Source organism: Poecile atricapillus, chromosome 12 (genome assembly GCF_030490865.1).
Source record: "Poecile atricapillus isolate bPoeAtr1 chromosome 12, bPoeAtr1.hap1, whole genome shotgun sequence".
Lineage (NCBI taxonomy): Eukaryota > Metazoa > Chordata > Aves > Passeriformes > Paridae > Poecile > Poecile atricapillus.
The window spans coordinates 8,716,262-8,740,175 of record NC_081260.1 but is presented as its reverse complement, the minus strand read 5'-3'; the positions used below and the strand labels follow the sequence as shown (position 1 = coordinate 8,740,175).

The 23,914-nt window shown below is 39.6% G+C and overlaps 2 protein-coding genes across 6 annotated transcripts in view; one reads left to right on the top strand and one right to left on the bottom strand.

The window, feature by feature from the left end:
* The window catches only part of PSMD10 (proteasome 26S subunit, non-ATPase 10), a 45,796-nt gene that overhangs the window by 16,190 nt on the left and 5,692 nt on the right, over positions 1-23,914 (bottom strand). Inside the window, exon 6 of one of the 4 annotated variants that reach the window (XM_058847934.1) lies at positions 937-1,070. The exons of 1 other annotated variant lie outside the window; for it this stretch is intronic. The gene's annotated coding sequence lies outside the window, so the exon portion shown is untranslated. Of the gene's footprint in view, positions 1-936; positions 1,071-19,537; positions 19,857-20,341; positions 22,010-23,914 lie in introns of those variants that run through there. 2 more of the 4 variants (XM_058847932.1, XM_058847933.1) reach the window with 2 other exon arrangements.
* Positions 898-23,485, top strand: VSIG1 (V-set and immunoglobulin domain containing 1). Of its 2 annotated transcripts, XM_058847929.1 has the most exons (8): positions 898-1,026; positions 4,369-4,529; positions 10,368-10,475; positions 16,832-17,030; positions 18,560-18,715; positions 19,344-19,463; positions 20,208-20,334; positions 21,873-23,485. In XM_058847929.1, the coding sequence occupies exons 1-8, from the start codon at positions 990-992 to the stop codon at positions 22,054-22,056; spliced, it is 1,092 nt and encodes a 363-aa protein (XP_058703912.1). In that variant the 5' UTR covers positions 898-989; the 3' UTR covers positions 22,057-23,485. The 2 variants fall into 2 exon arrangements, with proteins under 2 accessions (XP_058703912.1, XP_058703913.1); XM_058847930.1 differs by lacking the exon at positions 10,368-10,475.

Genomic DNA, 23,914 nt, shown 5'->3' with positions numbered 1-23,914 from the left:
ATGCAACCAGCATCAGACTTCTTTGCTGAAGAATCTGCCACCACATCACATGAAAGATGAGGGAGAGCCTGGTCATACCTTTCCCCTCCAATCTCACATGGCCAGATGCTGAACCCCACCTTCCAAAAGGGCTCCCCATGCTGCAGCATGGCTCCTGCCATGAAAGAGATGGCTGCCCTTGCCTGTCACTGGAAAGATGGGATGATCAGGCATAAATTAATCCCATGTTTTCAACAAGCATAGAAAAAGTTCCTGATCATGTTACCTGTGTTAGTTCAGGTACAGGCACACATGTATAAGGCAATGCCGCCCTCTGCTCTGTCTTCAGGCACTAACTCCCCATGGCTGTGTACCATAGCCAGCTACTCCCATTGCAGCTCAGGACTCTGAATCAAACAGATTCAGAGCTCAGGACTCTGAATCAAACCTCAGTCAAACAACACAGAGCACAAAAAGCAAATCTGGCTCCTGCAGGAAGCCGAGCAAACTGTATAAGATACATGTTTTGAATTGAAAATGTACTCACAATGTGTTATCTACACATGTCCATTTTTAAAAGGAAATTACAGAATTAACAGGAAATAAAGATTATTCATATTAGGCCTGACCCCAACACTAGTAATCGGATTGACTGCTAAATAGCTCCATAAATACTTTTCTTGTACTCAGTGGAAATACTTTGGTAGGCAAATACTGCAGGACCCTGGCAAAAGTGGGAGAATTTGGACTTCTCTGATTCAGAGGTTTATTATTAACAAAACTCTTGGTTGCTCAAACCCAACAAAATAGTTTCAAGTGAACAGTCACACCATTAGTTGGACAAAGGCACACATGTGATAAAGGAGAATGAAACAGCTCACTGACGTGTTGATACACAACTGATAAGGAAAACAAAAAACCGAACTTCAAAAAATAAAACAGTTGAGTTTCAGTCAAAGCCAGAAGCAGCATCTGGTCTCTTTCCCAGCATCAAGAAGGTGTGTGCAACAATGCTGAAGATATTTCCAATTCTGGCCATCCTTGCAGGTAAGAATAACAAACTGATTGAAATAGTGATGGAACAAAGGAACCTGTTGAGGGAAAAGAGCAGGTGAACCTGACTAGAAAACTAGGAGAACATTCTAGATGAATTATTTCAGGATGGAATAAAAAGCATGGCTATACTGCCAGACCATTCTATGGAAATCCACAAACTTACTCCTACCTGGTAAGTGCTTTTTGCTCAAGCACAGAATTTTGGCTTTGACAGATTGATGCTTTGCTCTGATGTCAGTTAGAAGCAAAGAGCTCTTGTAGGGAGTGTTAAGGTCTTTCAAGTGTTTCAAGGTCAGGTTTTACCATATTTGGCTTTTGTCTCCCCCTGACAATAGTACTGGAAAATGATGCCTCAGTCCCTCAACCACCAAAAACTTGGGGGGGGTGTGGGGGGGGGGGGGTGTGTGCTTAACTTAAAGCATGCAAATAATCTTTGGATTTCCCTGAAATTAAATTAGGACATAATATTTTGTGGAATTCAGGAATTTTATGGTATAGTAAAAACTATATATTATTATTTCAAGGGCATTTCATTGTGCTAAGCTTTACTTTTAATATATACAGAAGCAGTCATTTTAATGCTCTATGGACATGAACAGCCCTTGTACCCACTACAGAAAATGAAAGTTAGTTTCCACATCTTCTTTTCCAGATTATCTGGAGTAGGAATTATCTAGTTTGGGTGCCATAGAAATATATTAAGTAGCTGCTCCTGGAGTTTCAGTGTTCTAACTCTCACACACATATAAACCAAACAGATTTTTACCTTAGATATGAAAAGTAATTCAGAATAGGTACCATATATACTTTTCAAAGCAATGTCCTCTAATTTGAAAGTTCAGGATTTGAGATTAGCAATGTGCCCATATTGGTGGGTACTACTGACAGGGGATTTCTGTTGTGGCTCAGTGTTGATGGGAGGAAGCCTGTTGGAGGACTGGGCTTCCTCCACAGCTCAGAAAAGATCAGCAAACCTGGATTTATTTCATGAGTGTTGAAAACTGCAAAAGACTTCAGTGAAAGTGGGAGATTCCTAATTAACTGCAATGACTTTCTCTGTGAGAAGGAAATAGTCACACTATAATGTTGATAAGTAAAGACATGGATCAGCCATTTTTAACAAGTAATAGTCCTGTTCACACTAGCTGTTTTCATTCAGTTATTTCTTATTTGTGTACTTTTTAAAATTTAAACCAAAAGACCTGTATGTATGAAATGGGATTAGGGGTTAGAAGCCATAAGTGCAAAGTGAAACTGCCATTAACATTCGTGGTGAGGGAACAGGCTCTGTGGGGCCAGTTCACTCTGCTGTCAGTCAAAAGATCCATGTTGCAATTAGTACTGGCTTTAAACAGCCTTATTACTTGAGTGAAGATTATTTCAATTAAATGTATTTCTTCAAAATAAAGTTCTATGGAAATTAGAATGCTTTGTGGAGTAATTTCTGCTAAAATTAATTTATTCAAGAAAAGTTTATAAACAGTCAGGCTCTGTGGCACTCCTGACTCTAAAACCAGAGAATGATAAAGTAAATATCTGAACCAGATGACTGGAAAATGGATGTTTTCAGTGTGATAATATTGTGTTGAAAGACAGTGCCTTTAATCCTGCAAAGAGCAGAAGATAAATACACGTAAACTGTGTCAAGAAACAATCATCCTCTGGCCAACACTAATTCTTAAAGCTGAGAACAGTGAACTGAGATACCTAAAATAATATGGCACAGCTTTTATATTCGATCTCAGTAAGGATTAAACTGCTGTGAACCCACAAGACAAGTAGGACTGGCAGCCAGTCCTGGGATCCCCTCTTTCCCCAAGGCAGGTTTGACACATTTAGGTCAGTCTTCAGCCATTCCCATGACATTATTTTATATGTCTTCACATATAATATAAATCTTGTTGTACTTTAAACCCAGTAATTTTCATCCTAGCCACCATCAACACAGAAAGATTTTATTCCTTTCTTCCTTGCAGTGAGCTTTTACTGTTGAAGCCATCAAACAAGGAAAACAGTTCAGATAGGTTTGCACACTGTACTAAGTCATGAATTTGCAATATTTACATAGCTAAAAATTATAAAATAGATAATTTCTTTTTATAAACAATGTTTTCTCACACAGGGCTGTTAATTTCAGCAAAACACTCTTTAGTTTTACTGCAGATTCTGTTTAAATTCTCAAAAGCAGCACCCCAACATAAGATACACAGATCCTGCATTGAGAAAAATATTTTATGTCTTTGTTTCAATCATTATTATATACAATAAACCCACATGAAAATTATTATAACATGAAATTATCACCTTGCCTGTTTTGCATAGAAAGCTCCAAAATGTTTTATGTTTTCCATCCCATTCAAAAGAAATACATTCTCAGTCTCAATCTTTAGCTTTCAGACTAGACTCGGTGACCTACCAAAACCCTGAAATTCAGACTTATTTTTCTGACAGCTCTTTCTTTACTGTCATGTGTCATCATGGCTAGTAATTCACAGAGGAAAGAAACAGATAAATATTGTAAGGTGGTGCTTGATTCCGTTCATTACTATGATTGTATAGTCAAGACTGATCAGAACACTATGGGGAAGGGCTCACAAGTTGAGTTTGCTCCCTTTCTGCTTTAGCACAGCAACTCAAAGCAGTACAACCCACACAGTAAAAGCCCTTCCAAAAAGTTTAGTTTGATTTTTCCAATGTAATAACATTGGGGGAAAAAAAACAGCTTCTGGAAGTAAAACCTAGAAACCTAAACAAAAGAAAAGTAATTAGCAAAAGAAGAGCAGAGAAAAGCTGGTGGGCTCCAGCCTGAGGGATCCAAGAGTTCCACCAAGTCCCAGCCAATATAAGGGTGTATGAAGTGAGAATACTGCTCCACAGTGAAGGAGATAGATATCTAAAGAAATAACTGCAAAAAAAAAACCAAAAAAGGCAAGAAAGGTGTAAGAGAGGGGTAGACACAGCTGTGAATGAGCGTGCAAGCACAGGAGAGCATTGAGTACAGAAGAAAGGTTCAGTTTAACCACAGACTCTTAGTGAGAAGATGAGTATTGGCCAATGGGAACAAGTACGGGTTTAGGAACTCTGCCTTTTAAGAATATTATTTGTTGTAAGGGCATGAGTATTCTGGGGGATTTGTTTGCTTGCTAGCTTTTACCCAGTCCCAGCTTGTTATCTCTGAAATTTCCACACAAAGCCAAGGGAAACTGTACTGAAAAGGAGAACAGCCAGATACACCCCACAAGTTTCTTCAGCAACACAGCATGTAAGGCATTCCTGCATGGCTCCCAGGGCCAGCCCCAGCTGATCTCTCCTCACCACACTTACTGCCCACAGGCCACACCAGCGGGGTCGTGGTGACCATCCCTGAGAAGACAGTGAACGTCATGACAGGTGGAAATGCAACCCTCCTCTGCACATACACCAGTTCTGGACCGATGGAAAATTTCTTTATCCAGTGGAGTTTTTACAGTGCCAAAGAGAGCCAGCTGCATACCGTAAGACTACTTATTATTACTATGAAATTATATTTGAGATATCCTTAAGTCCTCAAAGAGTCTTGTTATGTATGATAGGGTTATCCTTACTGCAGACCAGGTAATGTTGGGGTTCCTACCCTAGAGGTTAAGGACTGGGGTGCAGTGAAATTTAGGAGCAGATAAACAAATTATCTAGGTTCCTAGTTCCCATGGACATGCCTGAATTCCTTCACAAACTGATGAGAAAGTACAAAAGTGATTCAGATGCTCAAACAACTTGATCCAAGTCACACCGGAAGTGTGAAGCAAAGACCAGGTGTCCAAAAATCACACAAGTGCTGAAGCTCCTGGACCAGCTTCCTTTTCTCTTTTCTGGCCAGTATTTCCTGCCATTGTGAAAGCTGCTTTCCTGGTGAGACGCCCTTGCCTATGACAATGTGTTGCTCCCCATTTAAGGGTCAAATGAGAGCTCCTCGACTCAGGCACTGCAGTTGCTTTTTGGCAGCTCAGTGAGAGGTGCTGTACATGACAGTGGACTGTGAGCACAAAGTGAGCAGCAAGAGTGTTGGCAGCACTCTGCAGAAAGTTGTCACAGCAGGAAATTTGCCACAGCAAACTTGCATTGATATTTCCCAGCATCCCATGACCGTCACTGTGGAAACAGAACAATTACAGGTCAAGGGCAAATGGTCCCTACCCTTCCTGAGACCCCAAGAGGCTGCAAAGCCAAACAATATCTTACTCTGGGGGTATAATGAGACTGTGTTGTAGGCTGGAGTGTCAGTATGGATGGCATTGGGAAGGACACCAATACCAGGCAGTGACTTGGTCCAACCACAGCCTGAGCCTCTCATGTGGCTGTAAAGACCTTGTAGAGCAGCCTGGTCTGCTTGGAAGGGGTCAGGGATGGGATGTATCTATATGTACTCACACTACTGCCCAAACTTCAAGAACTATGTGTTAATCTTATGTTTTGGTGGGGAAATGAACCCATGAATTTCATTCGCAGCATAACACACAAGGTTTGAGCTCCCATCATCTCAGTCCTACAGGTGGTGAGCAGTCAGCAACACATTCCTTTGTAAAAAGTAATCCAGATTAGAAGTGTTGCTGAATCCATGAAGATGACTGGGATTCCTTTTCCGTGGCCTGGTATCAGGCCTGTGCTTGTGGAACAATAATTTCCCATTGTTTTTATCCTGTTGCCAGCATTTATTTTTTTCTGAAAGTTCAATCCTCCTGCCTGGTGTTACAGCTGAGAGTTGAAGTAAAAAGATTTTACTTAGAGGGGTGTCACAGTCCCCACTCAGGATATTTTTGTCCCATTCGCAATAATAATATTGCTGATACAGTTGTACCTTCCATCTGGTTTATCAATTTCAGCAGAATTAGCCTGTAATTTGCATAATATGCAGGTTGTAACATATTTGGCATTGAACAGCAATAGTCAATATCTAAGAAATGGCAATTTAACCTGAGATAGGACTTAATTTAACCTCAAGACAGGACTGCTCATTCACAGGCAGCCACAGATAAAGCCTGCATCAGTGCTAAGTACAAATTCTGGGCCCATCCCAAGTTCTGACTAACTGAATACCAGACTGATGTAGGCACACCTTGCCTGATTGTAGTTGAATAGTAGTTACTCATTGTTTGCTTTCCTCAAGTTAAAACTATTTTATTAATTGAAGAATTATTCCTGAAAGGGTTGTAGCTACAAGTTTCCTAAGTTGTATATTGTACAATATATTATAATTTTGATCCAGTAGGTTACATTTTAAATTTTAATCACTTGTTCAATTGGGAAGTACAGCACTGACATAGGATCAAGCTCACCTTCTCCAGGTTTGGTTAGAGTCTTTCTGTTCTACTTGCATCAAATTTTCCATATCACAACACATTAAATGCCATACATTTTTCTGGCCACAATCAAGAGAAATAAGCAGATTGTAGTATACAGAGATAAATATTTTAGAGGGAGGATCACACAGTTTCAAGAGATCCAGGAGGGGAAAACCATTTGTAAACTGTGGCAAACGATGAGAAAAACACCCCCTGAAAATTTCAATCATACAATACTGTGGGTGGTTCAGAATACACTCAACAAGAACTAACTGATGTCAGGGAAACCTTACAGATCAATCCCTCCAGTGCTCCCTCCCAGCTTCTGCAGCTCTCATTGCAAGCAGTGGGAAAGTTGTGCCCATAAGGTCCATGAGAAACATTACTCGGAAAAATTGCAGCTGGATTCCCCCATCTGAAACTAATTTCACAGCAAATTTACTTTCACACATTTGAAATGGCTGCATTTGTGATGAATGATTTTCATTACATAAAGTCAGTTCAATCTGGAAAGGGCATGGGTTAGTGCTAATCCCATCCTCCTTGAACACCAAGGCACAATCTCTTCTCACTGCAGCTCTAGTTCTCCTGGGCTGGCATGCTCAGTGAGGCTCAGTGTTCCCTTTGCTCCCTGGAACCTGCTGGTGTCCCTGGAGGGTGTGGGACTGGGGCACTGCTTTTTTTAAGATGCTTCCAGCAACCCATTCAGTCCTGTATTACTTGACCCTGTATCCTTTTACCACCACCTGGCAATTTCTTACCATTTTGAACCTATGCACAATAAAATTAATGGTGTTAATGCAAACACTGGGATGAAAGGTCTGTGATTGCTTGTGGAAAATATGGTTTAAGAAATCACACAACACAGCTGAACATAAAGTTGGATTTTTACCCTCCATCTGAATGAGGCTGGTATTTCTATTTCAGGCTGACAACTCTTCTGAGTTTCAGAAAGGACTGGGAACCTGAAAGCCCACACATCTTTCTCCCACAAATTTAAACAAAAAGATAATCTCTCTACAAACCTGGCTTTGCCCTGGCAGCTTGGCACATAGCTGAATTAAGTTTCACATGTTGCTCCAAGTAGGAAACATATGCATGAAAATGGAGGAGGGTCGCAGCTTTGGCTTTCTTTGTTTAGATAAAACAACACTAATATGCAATTCAAAAATATATTTATTATGCTGGTAAGAGGACAAACCCAACTATGTTGGAAAGACTGGCACCATATCTTACTGAATACCAGAACAATAGCTTGAATTTTAACTGGAATAAAATTATTTAATTTTATGAGATATTTAGATTCTTCTAACAGATCCGTAATAAAATACCAAACACTTCCTTATAAATAGCATGTATTTGCCCTGAAAAATGTGTTGAAAATTCTGGCTCTACTCAAAATTTGTCATTTTTTTTCAGCTACTAATTGGATAACATTTTCAAATTCCATTTTTCAATATTGAAAAATTCCAACAAATATTTTGAAGACAGGAGATTTAAATTTTTTGTAAAAAAGTTACAGAAAATACATCTCCTACCTTCTAAATTTTAAAATATTTCTGACATCTTACTATGATGATCATGTTATTCACATGGGCACTATCCTCAAAGTAATAAGATTAAGCAGAGGAGATATTCTCTGTAAGAAATATGTGTGGGAAAACATATTGATTTTAATAAATACTGTTTATTTAAACAATTGAGAACATGGCCCTTTCTCTCTAGTGGCAACAAATAACAGAGCAAGCTGTAAACATCATATACATTTATAAACATTATATATAATTAAGGCAAATTTATACCATTAAGAAGCTTTTGGCTTTAAGCATTAATGAATGGGAGGGTTAAATTACTAGATTTTAATACATAACATATAAAAAGCAGAGGCCATAGGTACCTCTTTATTTTACAGTGCCACTTAACACAGATTTTTCAGTGTTTTGAGATCCATCAGTTCAGGTACAGATCTGGCTGGAGTGTTATCAGTAAGGCCAGGAACCTTACTAGTGCCAGTGTTAATTTAGTGTCTGTAAGTACTCAGCACCAGATTTTACCTTGCATCAAGGGGAGGCTGTACTTTTCATTAGTTTGCAGCCCTGCTGCTGATGCAGATCTGCCTCCCAGCACAGCCTTTGTGAGGTTGGTTTTGTCTTTTGCTGCTTGTTCTGGTGTTTTCATGCCCTGTTCTGCTTTGCCCACCCTCTCTAGGGCTGCCACAGGTGCTCAGCAGCTCTGACCTTGGCAGTTACACCATGGGTAAGGAGGAGATACCACAGCCAGGCTGCTCACAGGCAGCACAATAAAAAGGGAGGAAGCAAACAGAGCCAGGTGTTCACAGCACTGTTTTGAAGACACCACAGCTTTACATAGTAGGTGAATATAAACTTTGTATAAAATCATGGAAAATTGGATGCCGTACATATTTTCAACTTTTTATTTTTGCCATTTAGCCCTTAGCAACATGTCCTTTAATGCTGAATTTAACTTTTAAATAATAACTCCCAGCCAAGAATCTTGAGAACTTTCCAACACTGAGTGATCTCTATTTTACATCTAGACAAACTGAGGCTAACACTCTCAACTCTGCTCAGCCAGGGTACATCACAGCCTGGCCTGGTTCAAAAGGTAAAGTCTCAGCTCCTGCTAATACCTACATCTGTGCTTCATTTTATGCTCTGAGTCACTCAGGTGGCCCCAGAGTAAAGCACCTAAGTAAATGTTTGAAAGCTGAAGCCTCTGTTGATCCTTCACGGGTGAGGCTGCAGCCTTGCAAAGATAAATACAACTCCTAACTGCTAAATACAACTAACCTAACCTGGGCCACACCTTGAGCCTCCCACCCAGGCCACCCACAGCTAAAGTCAGTGAAATGATATGGGACACTACCTGGCTAAGCAAGATGTGGCCAGGGCTGGATTCTTGACTGAAATTTTAAACTCACCATATGAGTAAAGGTCATGGATACCTGTTACTTTTAGGCAAAACAGAATTATTGATAGACTTCCTATGAAAGTCTTCTAAAAAAACCCCGAACTTGTGGAACATTGGTCAGCAATATGGGACAAGGAGGGAAAGCCCAAAAGTAGGAAAGAATCAAGAAGAGTGACCTGAGCACAGATGCGTCAGCTCCTTCCACCCTGACACCCCAAATTCAGATTATCAGTAGTCCCAATACCAGCACAACTCTGCTGCCCAGCACAAAGCAAGACACAGCCATGGGCACTGGGCTACCCCAGGTGAGAGCCAGAGGCCAGCCAGCCCTGTAATTAGGGGGGTTCCAGTAAAGCTTCTGAAAGAACAATTTCTCCTCCATGTAGCCTGAGCAGTTCAGGGGACAACTTCACACATTTTCAGCCTCAAGACACCTGGGATCCTGTGTTGCAGAGGCTGTAAGTGCTGCAGTGGATACCAGCTTGGGAGCAGAGCAGTCCATTCCAGCTCATGAGAAAGATGAGCTTGTGTGAGGTAGCTCCTGAGGCAGTACAGGAAAACTTCCTGGAAAGGGCCTCTCTCATCTGTACGCATTTTTTTTTTGCCTAGAGGTGATTTTTTACAACCAAATTTTATCTAGCACTTAGATGACTGAGCAGGATCTCTAAGGAACAGTTTCATGGAAAGCAGAGGCAACACCTCCAATGAGAGGAATGGAGATACTGTTGCCGTGTGACTCTGGATGTCAGCGGGTCTGGGGTGGACTGGCTGTGGTTATCACAAAGGGAAGTGCAGACAAGTAGAAAATAATCAGGTTGTAACTGGGATGTTTGGAGCAAACATTAGATTTCAATCTTAGTTTGACTAATTTTAGGTAGAATTAAGGAATAAGTTTCTGTTACATCTTGTGGTTGACAAGGCCTGAGATACTTTCTGCATAAAAACTGAACATGAGGAACCCCACCCTTGTGATCAGCGTGGATGGTAGGTGGGGGAGTGTGTAGAGAAGTGGCTCTTTGATTTTGGGGGAACATTTAAAGTCTCATTTAACTCTCAGATCAGCACATTTTTACTCAAATACAGCATTCCCCATGTCATGGTATTCTGAGTATGGATGAAAAGTCAGTCAGTCTTTGTCAAAAGACGGTGTATGTGACAGATGCACGGGGAAGATGTAGCTGGAGATACAAGGTAAGAAAACAATCCCCATAATCTTAAGGGGGGAAACAGAGCTAAATAGCTTCTACTAGATTTGTGCTACTGTGAAACCTGTATTCAAATTCTGTATTGAAATCTCAAAACTGGCACATGACTGAAATAAGTTTAATCGGATGCATCATTCAGAAGTTTTAACTCACCCTATTTTTTACTGCTTTTTTCTCTGTCAAAATTATTTTGGATGTAACTGTTGTGTTGGGCTTTTTTTCCCCCACCTGTTCTAGGTGGCTGAACTGGCACCTTCAGGAATATTCTACCCAAAGGTTATTTGAAGGGCATGTGTACCCATCAGGAACCTCTGGGCTGAATGTGAACAAGACTGGATAGCCCAAACTTGGGGCTACATATTTACATAGGGAAAAAAACAAACATCCTGGGTCTCCTTTCTAGAATATAAAAACATTTTGAGATGTGATGAATACTGAGGACACTGAGATGAACCAGCTTCCTCTCAGCTGTCAGCTCAGTGTTCCAGCCATAATCCATTCCAAACTCTGACTGCTACAGGATTCCTATCTCACCATGAAGTACAGGGTACAGCCCAATGTAAACTGAGGTCTAATAATAACTGCTGAAGAGCAACTACACCAAATGCACTAAGAAAACACATTTTTTCTTGATGCACTGTAGGAATTATTCACTAATAGTTCAGCCACAGGAATGATACTGTGAGAACATGAAAGAGCTGCTCCTTCAGTATTTTTGCATCAGTTAAAGCTGCTGAATGAGTAATCCGCTAAAGGCTTCTGACTCCCTCCCTTTCTTCTACCAATGCACTATTGTGACAAGACACTTCTTGTCATTGTTAATATCCTCCATTCCCAGCAAGGGAAAAAGCCCAGTAAGGGATATCCCCATAATATCCCTACTACCTTCTGGCAGACCAGAGTTTTGACAAAAATGTGTGAAAAGAAACTGTGGATGAAATATGGGATTTGGGCCCAGACTCAGTCATGTGACACATGTCAAAGAACCCAATATGTGTGAACATTTGCTTTCTTAGCTAGCTGAGTTCATAATCTGAGCTTTGGGCCTTCATTAACACTGAGTGTGCAGCATTTGTTCTATAATTAGATGGTAAGATGCTTAAGGAAGCGATGAACATTTTTTCCCCTGGTTGTTATTTTATAAATTCTATCTGTCCTCGGAATTCAAAAAGAGATCATGATCTCAAACCAGTAAAGTTGTTAATATCCTCAATTTTCTAGTAGCTTGAAAAAATGTCAAACAGAAAATGACAAACCAACCCAATGACAAGGCCCTCTGGATGCTGAAGCTTTCCAGCTCTCCAGGCAAAGACTGTGAGTCACATGCTGACTCCATCAGAAAAACATCATCCAGCAGGATGCTAGAGCTTTACATGTGCTGGTGGGGGAAAGAGAGAAGAGGCTGGGGGAGGAAAGACAGGTACTGGAAAAGAGGTCATGTCCTGAAACTGCCCCCAAGTGAGGAAGTCAGGATTCTGTGGAGATTAAGCAGGACACTTTGTAATGCACCTTCAAGTACATCTCATAATTTTGATATCCATAAGTACTAGGCATGTACAGTATTGTGATGCAGTGACTCCAGAAGATGGGGATGGGAGGACTATTGACCTGAATGGCAGACATTTTCTGGAAAACTTTTTAATCTAGTGTGACAAATATATTTAAGTGCACCATCCTGAGTGCAAAAAAACCAACCCAAAACCAACCAACCAAACAAAAATCAAAAAGAAATCTGCTGTACTTTCCTTCAAACAATAAGCTTTTCATGTCATCAAGCAAATCATTAACAGCTCTAGTGAAGTTGATGATTTACAAGAGCAGAAACAATATTGAGGGTGCATTAATGGTTGTTGTACCTCTTTACCAGCTCTCTTGTTCAGGCAAGTCCATCCAAAGCCATCTGAAGGACATATATTTACACAAATTCTAGTATATATTTGTCCTGTCAAAAGAAGAGGAGAAGCAGAGGGAGGCATGTTTCTTCTAATTTCCTGCCTCTTCACACACCCCCTTCACACCCTAAGGAAGATCTTTCTACAGAAGTTGTGCAACAAAAACCTGTAGGTGGGTTCCTCACAGTCTGCCAAACATCTGGCAGCCTTTGAAAGTCCTCAACTCAGCATCACCTCTGCTGACTGCTTCCTCTTCAAGCAAACACTTTCCACACCATCACTCTAGAAGAAACTACCTGTGGACATGAAGGGTAACCGCATGCCTGGTTACTGCAGGCACTGCCTCAGGCTGGCTGGAGACAGCAGCTCCAGGCACTGCCTGGCTCACAGGTTGAAAAACCAATTAAACTGCAACCCTTTCTCAGGTCAGGGAGATGTCTTCTAGGCAACTTTTCTGTTTAGCAGAAACTAGTGTCTCAGATTATGAAGTTACTAGGGACAACAGTTTTAGGAGTGATAATCTCCTCTCCTTTTTGTGTCAGTTGTTTGATTAGTCACTCAGGCAGCTGCTTCCATGAATTGTGAAAAGGCACCATTATATAACTTGCTGAACAAACTAGCTGATAAGGAGGAGCAACAACCATTAATGCACCCTCAATATTGTTTCTGCTCTGGTAAATCATCAACTTTACTAGAACTGCTCATGATTTGCTTGAGGACATGAAAAACTTACTGTTTGAAGGAAAGTACACCAGATTTCTTTTGTATTTTTTTGCATTTAAGATGGTGCACTTAAAATATATTTGTCATATATTGGCTAGTATGTTTTTGCAATTCCAGGTAGACAACTTTTTTGATGAGTGATTTGCTTAAACCAAGCATTAAACTAAGATTAAAAAGGTTTCCAGGAAAAGTCTACCATTGACTAAGTATGCAGTTTTCCCATACACACATTTTTGGTAATATGGAAAGAAAAGTCAATGACGTGTGTCTGTAGGAGGAAACATTAGCTGGCAGTTGCCCAAAACCAAGGAGTGTTCCGTATCTTCAACAGAAAACAAGTTTTTTTTTACTTTTGAATCGAAACAGAAACACTTTTGCAAAGCTTTTCATTTCAGTTTTCTGAAAGCCACAAACCAGCTTCTCAAGGACAACATAAAACCACTTTGAACTAGGGTTTAAGATACCCATTTTGAGTATATTTTTAAAAATTGACTATGAATTCACAGCCAATTAACTGAAACATATTCCTCTTAAATGAAATTCCTGTGTACACAATCCAATCATACCTCTGGGACAAGATATACACTCAGCAATTAATCAGAACATTATTCAGCCTTTTTGGTGTTTACCACCTTCCTTCAGGCAATGAACTCCAGTGCCAGGGAGACAAGCATCAAACAGGAGAGAACAGAGAACAGGCAGGAGCCTGCAGAGGAACTGAACATATTGCCTGAGAATCTTTCACTGCTTTATGTTCACAGCTGACAAAAACTGACCCAGTAAGACTCTGTTTGAGAAGAAATAGTCTCTGCTGTGTTGACACCTGCCTCAGATTTAACAGCATATACAAAATATTTTCTCTGCATTCATTGACTCAGAAAGAGAGAACACAAAGGATTAGTTTTTCAGTGCACTGGGTGAGGATTTAAGCATGTAATTCACCCTGACTCCAGGTCAAATATACCAAGGAGCACTTACTCCTCTACAGTTTTACTGGCATGCCCTGACTGCATTTATGACTTGCAGTGCCAGTCTCATTCCCAGGAAGATGCTGTATCTAAATGAGCATTCAGTGGACCCCTTCTACTACTCTTTACTCTCACATAATCCCAGATCACTCTGAGGTAGATTGAGTAGAATTTAATCCCTTTTTCCAACAATCAAGCCTTTAATAGGGTATGATGGGCCTGCCACTCCTCTCATGCTGCAGCAAGACTCACACTACTTAATTTAAATCATTGTAGAGCTTAATTTCACATTAGTGTAAAGAGCTGATGGAACCCCTTTCACTGCCCTACTCTAACAGTGCAGTTGATGGAGAGGAGATGAAAATCCAGCCCATCACTGTTGAGAGCTATTCAGGGACATCAGCCTCAGAAGAGGCTGAAGTCATAAGTCACAGCTCTTGTAAGTTCAGACTCTTGCAAGAAACAGTGATAAATACTACTCTGCTATTGCTCACACTCAGATAAATGTAGAATGAGATTAATGTGGCTAGTGTGTTTTTGTAATTCCAGGTAGACAACTTTTTTGATGAGTGATTTGCTTAAACCAAGCTCCCTATTTTGAACACTTTCCTTTCCCAGAGAGTACAGTGTGTCCATCCAGACTCTGGCTTGGCAATAGAGTCCCATCTCTAGACATTTTATGCAAAGCATAAAATCAGTTTTAAAACTGATGGTATTGCAGGCAGTGGGATGGAAACCGGGAGGAGTATCCAGCTTCAGCAGACTTTCTAACTAGGACTGTCATTGAGCTAACCCTGTAATTCTTATGCTTCCCCACTGTACCACCAGTGTTCCACACCTTGGGAATGCTTTGGTGTTCAGAGCTCTGCATCAATTGTACCTGGTGTTTGTAATGCTGGGGCAGGGAAAGATAAAGTCTGGCTGAGCAATATGCAAAATTGCTCTTGAGATGGGGCCAAGCTGCAGTCCTGGAGCTGCTGGTGCTGTGCAAGCTGGATTCTGACCTTCATTTCAAAGCCATATCTTTGCGAAAACCAGCTGCGTTCTGACAGTTTTGGAGAGTACCTTGCCTTAAGCTAATAAAAGCTTTTAGATAACATTCCTTAAAGACCTCAGTCAACACCATATCAGGGAGGATAAACAGAATTAATATTCTAAATTCAAAATGCAATCAGTTGATCTGCGAAGTAAAGCAAACTATACTTCTGCAGTATCCCTAAAAGGCAGGGAACTTTGAGCAAAAGGGTATTTTTCTACTAGTCAAGTGAGAATGGCCTGTGAAGGGGAGTCTGTGAAACCTTTTCCTACAAGCATTTTCTCACTATTTCCATTAAAAAACATGCTGTTACTTCAACTTCAGAAAATACACTTACACTGATGATTCTGGAATATTGTCAGTAGGAGCAATATCTATTGCCAGTAGGATTTATATCTATTTGGGTCACAACCTGTAATTCTATATGGACACCTCTCACCAGTTTAGAGAAATGACTGAGTGTTCTGGAACTGTTCACTTTGCCAAGTGTGTGCATGTAGACTCTGGGGGAACATACGGCCTATCCCAAATACTGTCACTTTCATACAACACTATCATTAACACCTCAGAAAAATGGATCATAGTTTTTCACATCTTTGTTCTTTCAGATCTTGGTTTCAGAGCAGAGTTAGATTGGACAGAGGCAGGTACTCCTTGATATTATATTTACCCCAGAGTAGATGAGACACTGCAGTTCCTAAAAAGACACAGAGCCCAAGGCTCAGACTGCCATCCAAGGTTCCACAGTGAACAATTCTACCTTTCCTTTCCATCAGCAGACAGCAAGTTTGGGCTTATGAGGCCGTTTCTACTCCACAATGTTGCTAAGATCAATTGACGCTACTGAAGTCAGTGAAATCAGTCAATGTTAAATCAGCAATTTTCATTTGTGAGGAAATGTTGCATTCCTTAGAAACATTTATCCTTACTATGTATATCATCTGGCAAAACATTTTTTTACTATTTAGTAAAAGGGGAACTTCTTGATCCCAAACAGAAACCCCCCAAGCACTGAGGCTGGTATTCTTTATTTCCTCCCTGGTATAAATTCAAAAAACCAAGATAGCCCATGACGATGTCTCCAGTGCTGATGACACAAACAAAAACAGCATTACTGCTCTAGTTGCCTACGTGATAATTCTGCTCTGTTTTGTATTGCATCCTTATGGCTTTCAAATTTACTGCCAACAGATCAGGTACCTTGTTTGCTTAGACCTTTGTCTTGTGAATTCATTTCAGTCCTCTGTTTGCCGGATTCTGTATTTGAAAAGCTCTGCAGCTACTCACTTTTTCCAACAAAAGGTCCATCCATGTCATAATCTTCTACTGAGCCACTTATTAATGCTTTCACAAATTATCAGTGCTGCAATTAATATGATTATTCACTGTGCATGACTTAGCTTTTTTTCACAGAATTGTCATGTGATGGTCAATAGTCTCACCTCTCTTTTTGCAATTGCATCAGTCTGCTTGGAGTATCCAACGAAGATGTAACTACTGACAATTACACAATTAAAAATACCACTCTGAAAAGGTTGTCTTTTAAGAACCTTTAGAAGTATATATTCAAATGCACGATGCTTTCATTTCTACATTCTTGAGGGAGGAGGCAAGAAAGGAGGTGACATTGCTTGGCTTTAATCAGAAATCAAATATGTTCTGAGTACCAAACAAAGCAGAAGGATCTTTTGTTATTAAACCAACAACTGTTTCTTTGTCACAGATCTATTATTATTCAGGAGGCCAGTCTTACTCCTATGGGGCATTTAAGAACAGGATAACAGCTTCAACAAGTCCAGGGAATGCATCAATAACAATCTCCAACATGCAGCCCTCAGACACTGGCTCCTACACCTGTGAAGTTTTCAGCCCTCAGGGTGATGCTGGACAGAGTCAAAAATCAGTGATTGTCAGTGTGCTGGGTAAGTGCCTTCTGTCTCTATTGCTGTATTGTCTTTTTCTTTCCATATTATGAAACACTGAATTCACAGCTCAAAATAAGTAGGGCCAGAGGGAATAATAGGCTGTGGTAAACAAGGCCCATGATGCAGAGGGAAGCTCCCTGAGTCACTGCTGCAGAATGCTTCCAAGGGCCCTGGAGGCAGGCAGAGCCTGGGTGCCCTCTAGCTTACAGCTGCAGCTGACCTGGTTGCACTCCACAGCTGCCTTTGCCTGAACTGCAGTCAAATTTCATTTTTCTCTACCCAGCTTCACTCCATCTTTCATACTGGAAAACAAAGTGATACTAGTTTTGGTTAAAATAAAACACCATTTTAGCTGGGAGTGACAACTTCTCACTGAAACCATTACACACAGCCCCAGCACAGTCCAAAACTTTGCTAATTTTACCTAATGTTGATCATGATGACTTGCATAAATCTAGGGAGAGGCAGCACCACAGACTAAGAGTTCTGGCTCACATCAATTCCCAAAACCGCTAGAAACATAGTATGTGTTAGATAAAAGTAGTACAAAGTTTGTTCTGCATGGAAGAAAGCAATAGTTCAACCATGAACAGGCAGAACAGAAAGGATGAAAAGCAGCAGAATTAAATATTTTATTTCCTAATAAGATAGAAGATTGTACTAACCCTGACTAATAACTCCTTTTATCTTGAGAATTCATAGCTGATCAGAGTGACAAATCACAGACATATGGAAATGTGATTCCAACATCACTTGCCTATCTTCCAGGGATAAGAAAAGGATATATGTAAACTCATTTCCTGAAAAAAACGAAGTACTATTGATAATTCTCATCTAAAATTCCCAAAGTAATTAGTAAATCTTGGAGCAGTTGAGTAAAAGAATGCACTTTTCACATGAAAACCAAGAAAAGTTGTTGGTTTGAGCTGCGTTCATTGCTGGTAGTTTCCCTTAACAGCACTCTACAGAACCACAAAAGCATATACAGAGGTAGGAAATGAAAAACAATGGGTGTAAGTAAAGACAGAATTTCCCTTTTGTGCAAAGTGAGGACATTATGTAAAAACAGATACATTTTTTTAACAGAACTATAGCCGATTTATTTCCTTCACAACTGTTAATATACTGAAAGAATTGATCCTCTCCCTCTCTGCAGGAGCAGAAATGCTCCTGTCATATCTCTAAAGAGACTGATGTTGCTATATGGCAGAATGGTGTATGGTGACTAGTGAGTGGCCCATTACAATGAAAATAATTGATAATCATAGTCTCAACACCTCCTTAATAATAGTTAATATGCAAATGAAAGATAATAAAACTGTACCCTAGGCCATGTATATATATTTAATATTACTAAATTTTTTAATGGGAGAGGCTTTGGTCAGTTTGATAAATGAGACTGTTCTTGGATGGAAACCTGTAGATGGGCTTCAGGTCTTTGCTTAGAGCAGTATGGTACTAGAACTTGAGGTTAATGTTTGCAGCTCCGGGTATGCACTCCCAATTTGTCCTTTCTTATTTTACAGTAAAACCATCAAAACCTTTCTGCAAAGTAGAAGGAACACCTGAAAAAGGCCATCTAATCTACCTCCTATGCAACTGTGAAGAGGGATTGCCTCGCCCCAACTACCGCTGGTACAAAGTCAATGAGAACACCCTCAAGCCTGTGACAGAACAATTTAGTATGTAACTACAGGACTAACACACCACGTTCAGGATCTGAAATTCCAGCATTTCAAATGGCTAATTAAAATTTATCCTCCTTTTCCAATAGTCAATGTCACAGAATCGTATTTTTACTTATTCAAATCAACTGACAGCTGTCAAAAACACAGGATGCTTTTTCTATTTAATAAAAAGAAATTGAAGTCCTGTCCACGTCTTTAAATTGTTAAAATGAGAGAAATATTAATGCATCTACATCTCTTCCCTTGAAATTTTGAGTGAATTTAAGTTGAATAAATTTGTCATTCAAGTACTAGCACATCCTTCCCTCTCAAAAATCTTCTGGACCTGTTACACTTTCATTTGTGAAGTTACACAGACAACCACAGTATTAATGTGGGTAAAACATCAGCCAGACTGGTTGGCAGAGTAGGGGCTTCTAATACACCCCCACAGAATCCACCGAAGCAATTTTCAAGGAAGGAATATGTTTTATATTTAAAGAATATAGAAACCCCACACAAATCAGTAATTGGTGAACCCTTTTTCCAATATCTGAATAGCTCTGTGTTACTCACTACAGAGAAATGTTTTGCCTCTACAGAATACAAACAGTAACATGTACCTGCTCTCCACTTGTCACAGATCCAAACTCTGGCATCCTTTACATTGGGAACCTCACCACTTTTGAAACTGGCTACTATCGGTGCATAGCAAGCAACCTCCTGGGGAACAGCACCTGTGAGCTTGACCTAACGGCAAAATGTAAGTGCAATGCCTGAAAGTAATCACATCTTTGATGGAGGATATACATAGCACGCAGGAAAATTCTTTAACAACTTTGAAGTTTAGATTTTTTTTATTTTTTTTAAGTAAGAACAGAACAGAATTTGGAGAGCTCTGGATTTTTCATCCAGGCCTGCCCAGACTTTACAATGACCTAGAAAACGGATTTAATATCACCACTTAAATTTCCTGCAAGGAGCAGGAGCTGGACCTGGTTCTGACTGTGGAGCCTTTACTGAGAACAGACAGACAAGGAGTTTGAGCTGTTTCTTCCAGACAATAGTCCCACGGAGGTCTCCCCACCCCAGAAATTACAACCATCAGTAAAACGTGGTAGTACAAGGACTGGTGCACTGTAGGTGTGACCACTAGCTGCAAGACAGAAATAAAGGCAACCTGAATTTCAGTATGTGTTTGTGATGATTGAAAAGCAAAGGCTTTTAGCTATTATCAGTATTACAGCCCAATGACTCCTTTAGCCAGGCATAAACACAGAGTTTGTTGGGATAGAGAGCTACCCAATGAGAAAGGAGGCAGCAAAGACCACCCAAGGACAGAGCTCTCACTTTCCTGGAGCATCTTTGACTGCCCTCCTGGAAAGAATTCTTTGAATCTAATCCCCTCTTTCTGCTAAAGGTTCCTGCACTAAATTTCCATGGGATTTTGCTAAACTACTCTGTTTTTAAAAAGTCAAGTAATATTTTTTTTTCTTTTTCTTTGCAGATTCAGATGGTGGTGTTGTTGCTGGAGCACTGATTGGAGCAATTCTGGCAGCTGCTATAATTTGCATTATCGTCTGGGTCTTAACCAAGAAGGCAAAAAATAAGAAGTCACTAAATAATGAGATGCAGTAAGAATTTCTGTTTGCTTAATTTTAATTATTTTGTAAAGCACTACTGACAATCCAGAACTAAAGGACATGCATAATGCAAGTTTTGAGAAAACTTCCAGAGTAAACATCTACTTTTAGGGGACTTTTTACCTGTTGCTCTTTTAACAGAAGGTGCCATTGCTCTCTTCCCTATTTTAACAGGCAGCTACCACTTAGCAGTATCTAAAACAGTGAAGTAAGTATTTTTAAACAACACAAACTGAAGTGGCAAGTTATAAAACAGCTCTTTAGATTTAAGTTAATGGGATCTGTTAAAAGCAGGTGGAGGAAGTAAAAAAAGAAAAGAAAGAGCAGCTAAGGGTTACCTCAGGAAATTTACTGGGATTTAAACAAGAGGGTTAGTGCTATCTGAAATTACAGGACATACACTTGGGATACTTCCAGGCATCTCAGATTGCAGGAAACACAAGGTTTAGACAACAGAATGCAGCCCAGAATGTCCATTTTGATTCTTTCTTGGAGATGTTTTCTTCTCTGTGCTTTGGTTGCTCAATTTTCCCTTAAATTGCCAAATCTTCAGAATAGGGATAATCTCACGCACTATATAGACTGTATTCAGCCCATTGATGTTAAATGCTAAATAGCTACATGCAGCTGAGGCCAGAAAAAACTGACTTCCCTGTAGCACAGGTTTAAGACTTCCTAATAAGGAATTCTGTTAATCCAGAGCAGTGATCAGTCACTCACGCACCTGATTTCTGCTTTTACTTGATGTAGCATTAACAGCTAATTAGTAATTAAATAACTAATTAATAATTATTATAGTGATTATATTAATAAATATATTAATTATACTATTAATAACTAATACAGTACTATAAAAACTAATTAATACAGTAAGTAATTAAGTAATTAACTAAGTAAGTCTTGTACTTGGATCCTAATAAATTTTACTGCATTGAATTAATCCACTAGCATCCGATATTTTTTACCATGTGGAAGTGCTTCAATATTCGGAGTTGGTTTATTACCGTTTTGATAAGATAAATGGAATTAATACCTGTTACTAAAAATACTTCTCTAGATTTCCATATTTTCTAAAATACTAAATATATATTACTTTTCTGGATTTCAGTCTTTTCCTAATTCTTTTCTGACTGAATTCTATTTTTCATGCACTTCAGTGGGACACCAGATCTGCATGGAAGTTCCCAGAAAGCTCACACCCGGCAGTGAATTTTGTTATCACTCTGCAGACACTGCCAGTGCTCAGTTTCCTTTTCCACTTTCCTGGCATAACATTTAAACACACTAAAATCAATTCTATTCTAATGGGATCACTTAAACCAGCAATGCAAATGTCTTTCTAGCTAACATGCTGTCACTCCTTCTGTCTCAGTATCAGTGGTGTTGTTTTCACACAATCTTGGAACAGTCATAATAACATTGGGGTTACTGTTCAGATGGCAAATACAAAGATTCAGTATTTTGAAAGACTCTAGAGTACCTAGGATTTCAACATGTGAGATCACAATCCCAATCCTGTCTTTCTGCAGAGAAATGGTTCAGAAACAATCCAATGCAGACTATGTTCAGGTATCCAATGAAGAAAACATTCCTGCAACCACAGTTCCATCGAGCAATGCAACAAATGAATACCCAAGTGTTGATGAAACAGCAGCTCCTGCAACTCCTGAAAATTATGAAAAGCAAGAAGCAGGAAAAGAAGAAACAGAGTAGAGTTTATAATAGAATTTTCTTTATCACCTTTGGATCATTTTATACAAAGATTGCTGTAATTGAATTAACATAGAAGCATGACTAAAACTTCTATTCAAGGCATTTGTATTGTGAGCCACTGGGGTGGATCAAAGAGTCTGTGACACAGGCACTTTGTGAATAGCAGATTTGGCCTTTAAAGTGAACCAAATTGATTTTATTATCTCATTATACTGTACAAAAATTTAAGTATAAAAAGAGTAACATCTACATTTATCCAACCTATTTTGCGAAACCAATTAGGAAATGGGCTGAAGCATTTGTCAAAGTGTGAGCTTTCCAGTCTACCTACTACCTTCTTTCCAGTCTACATTACTACCAGTAACACTGTGTGTCCACACAGTTCAGAACCACAGCAGCCTCCTCCAGAAACAGTGTTAGCCAACCTGCTTCATGTGCACCGAGAACAATAATCATGGCCAGTACATTGCAGTGTTTCAAGGAAGTGATTTTGCACCTCAGAAGTAAAAAGAAGTTACATTAATGTCATTGGGATGCTGAATGTTAAGACCTGAGTCAAGAAAATCTTGTGCATCTGAATTCCACTTAAGGTAAAAAAAAACAAAAACTAACAAACAAAAATCCTGGAAAATGTTATCCCTTTGCTGCCTGACATTGAAAACATTCTGTTAACAGTGACTTTCTTGGTCTAAAGTTCCCAAGAGCTCCAGCATTCCAGAGTTGTCTGTTTCAGCAACTCTGGTTTTCTGTTTAATGGAACTGGTATTTGGGAACCCAGTTCAGACACAAATGAATGTTCTACATAATAGAAGCTGGAGACCTAAATTCTTTGCAAGACTTGTTCCAATAAGCATGCACAGCATCACATTCCTCATGACACACAGATATAGCTGCTTTCAAAACTTAGGAGTGATACTGCCTTCTATACAGCACATGAGTTTTGATAGCAGCCTGAGATGATTTAAATCTCTTTCCATGCTAGTCCTACCCACTAAGTAACAAACTCATGCTACTTTTCTTCTAGTCTCTTATCCCAGTGTAACAATCTATCTTTTAGAGTAGAAAGCATCAAGAAAGAAGATTAGTGGTGCAAAGAACACCAGCAGCCAGCAATTGGGTAATGAGCACCCTCTTACAAGAAAAGGAATTGAACCATACACACCTGGGTCACTAGAAAACCCTTCTCCCTGGGCTTTATTTCTAAGGTTACACAAACTCAGTTTTTCAAAAAGGCAAAGATAGTACTTTCACAAAAGCTCAAGGACCATGGGGCTTAAGCAAATACAGACCCACAGCCCTGCTGACACAGGCAGACACTGGTTTCAGTCTCAGGCACTGCAGGAAAACATATCTGGCTCAGGGATCTGGAGGATTTGGCACTTAAGTCTTTCATAGGATCTAATATTCATAAATCCTTTGGTGACTGTTCCTGGACTAAAACATTAGTTATATGCAACATTTATCTTTAAGGTTTCTGGGCTAAAATTTTCAGGTTCAGTTCTTACAGCTCTCAGCATGTTTATCAAGGTTGTGAATTAAAAAAAAAATAAAATAAAAAATATATATATATATAAGACGAAAGAAAAAAGATAGAGATTTATTTTGGATCTTCAAGCATAACTGTATTTATTGGTCTTTCCTCAGTTTTCTGACTTTCAAATATTTTTCTTTGATAGGTGTGTCCTATCAAAATATTTAGCTTCATTCCAGAGTAAAAGAACATTAATGGTGTTCTTCTAATACTATCTTAGCTGAAAACTGCTTGTGTCAGACTGTGAAGGTCACACCCTTGCTAATACCAACACTGCCATGCTGTAGCAGTAAATCCTCAGAGTCCTCTCTCCCCAAAATATCCAGG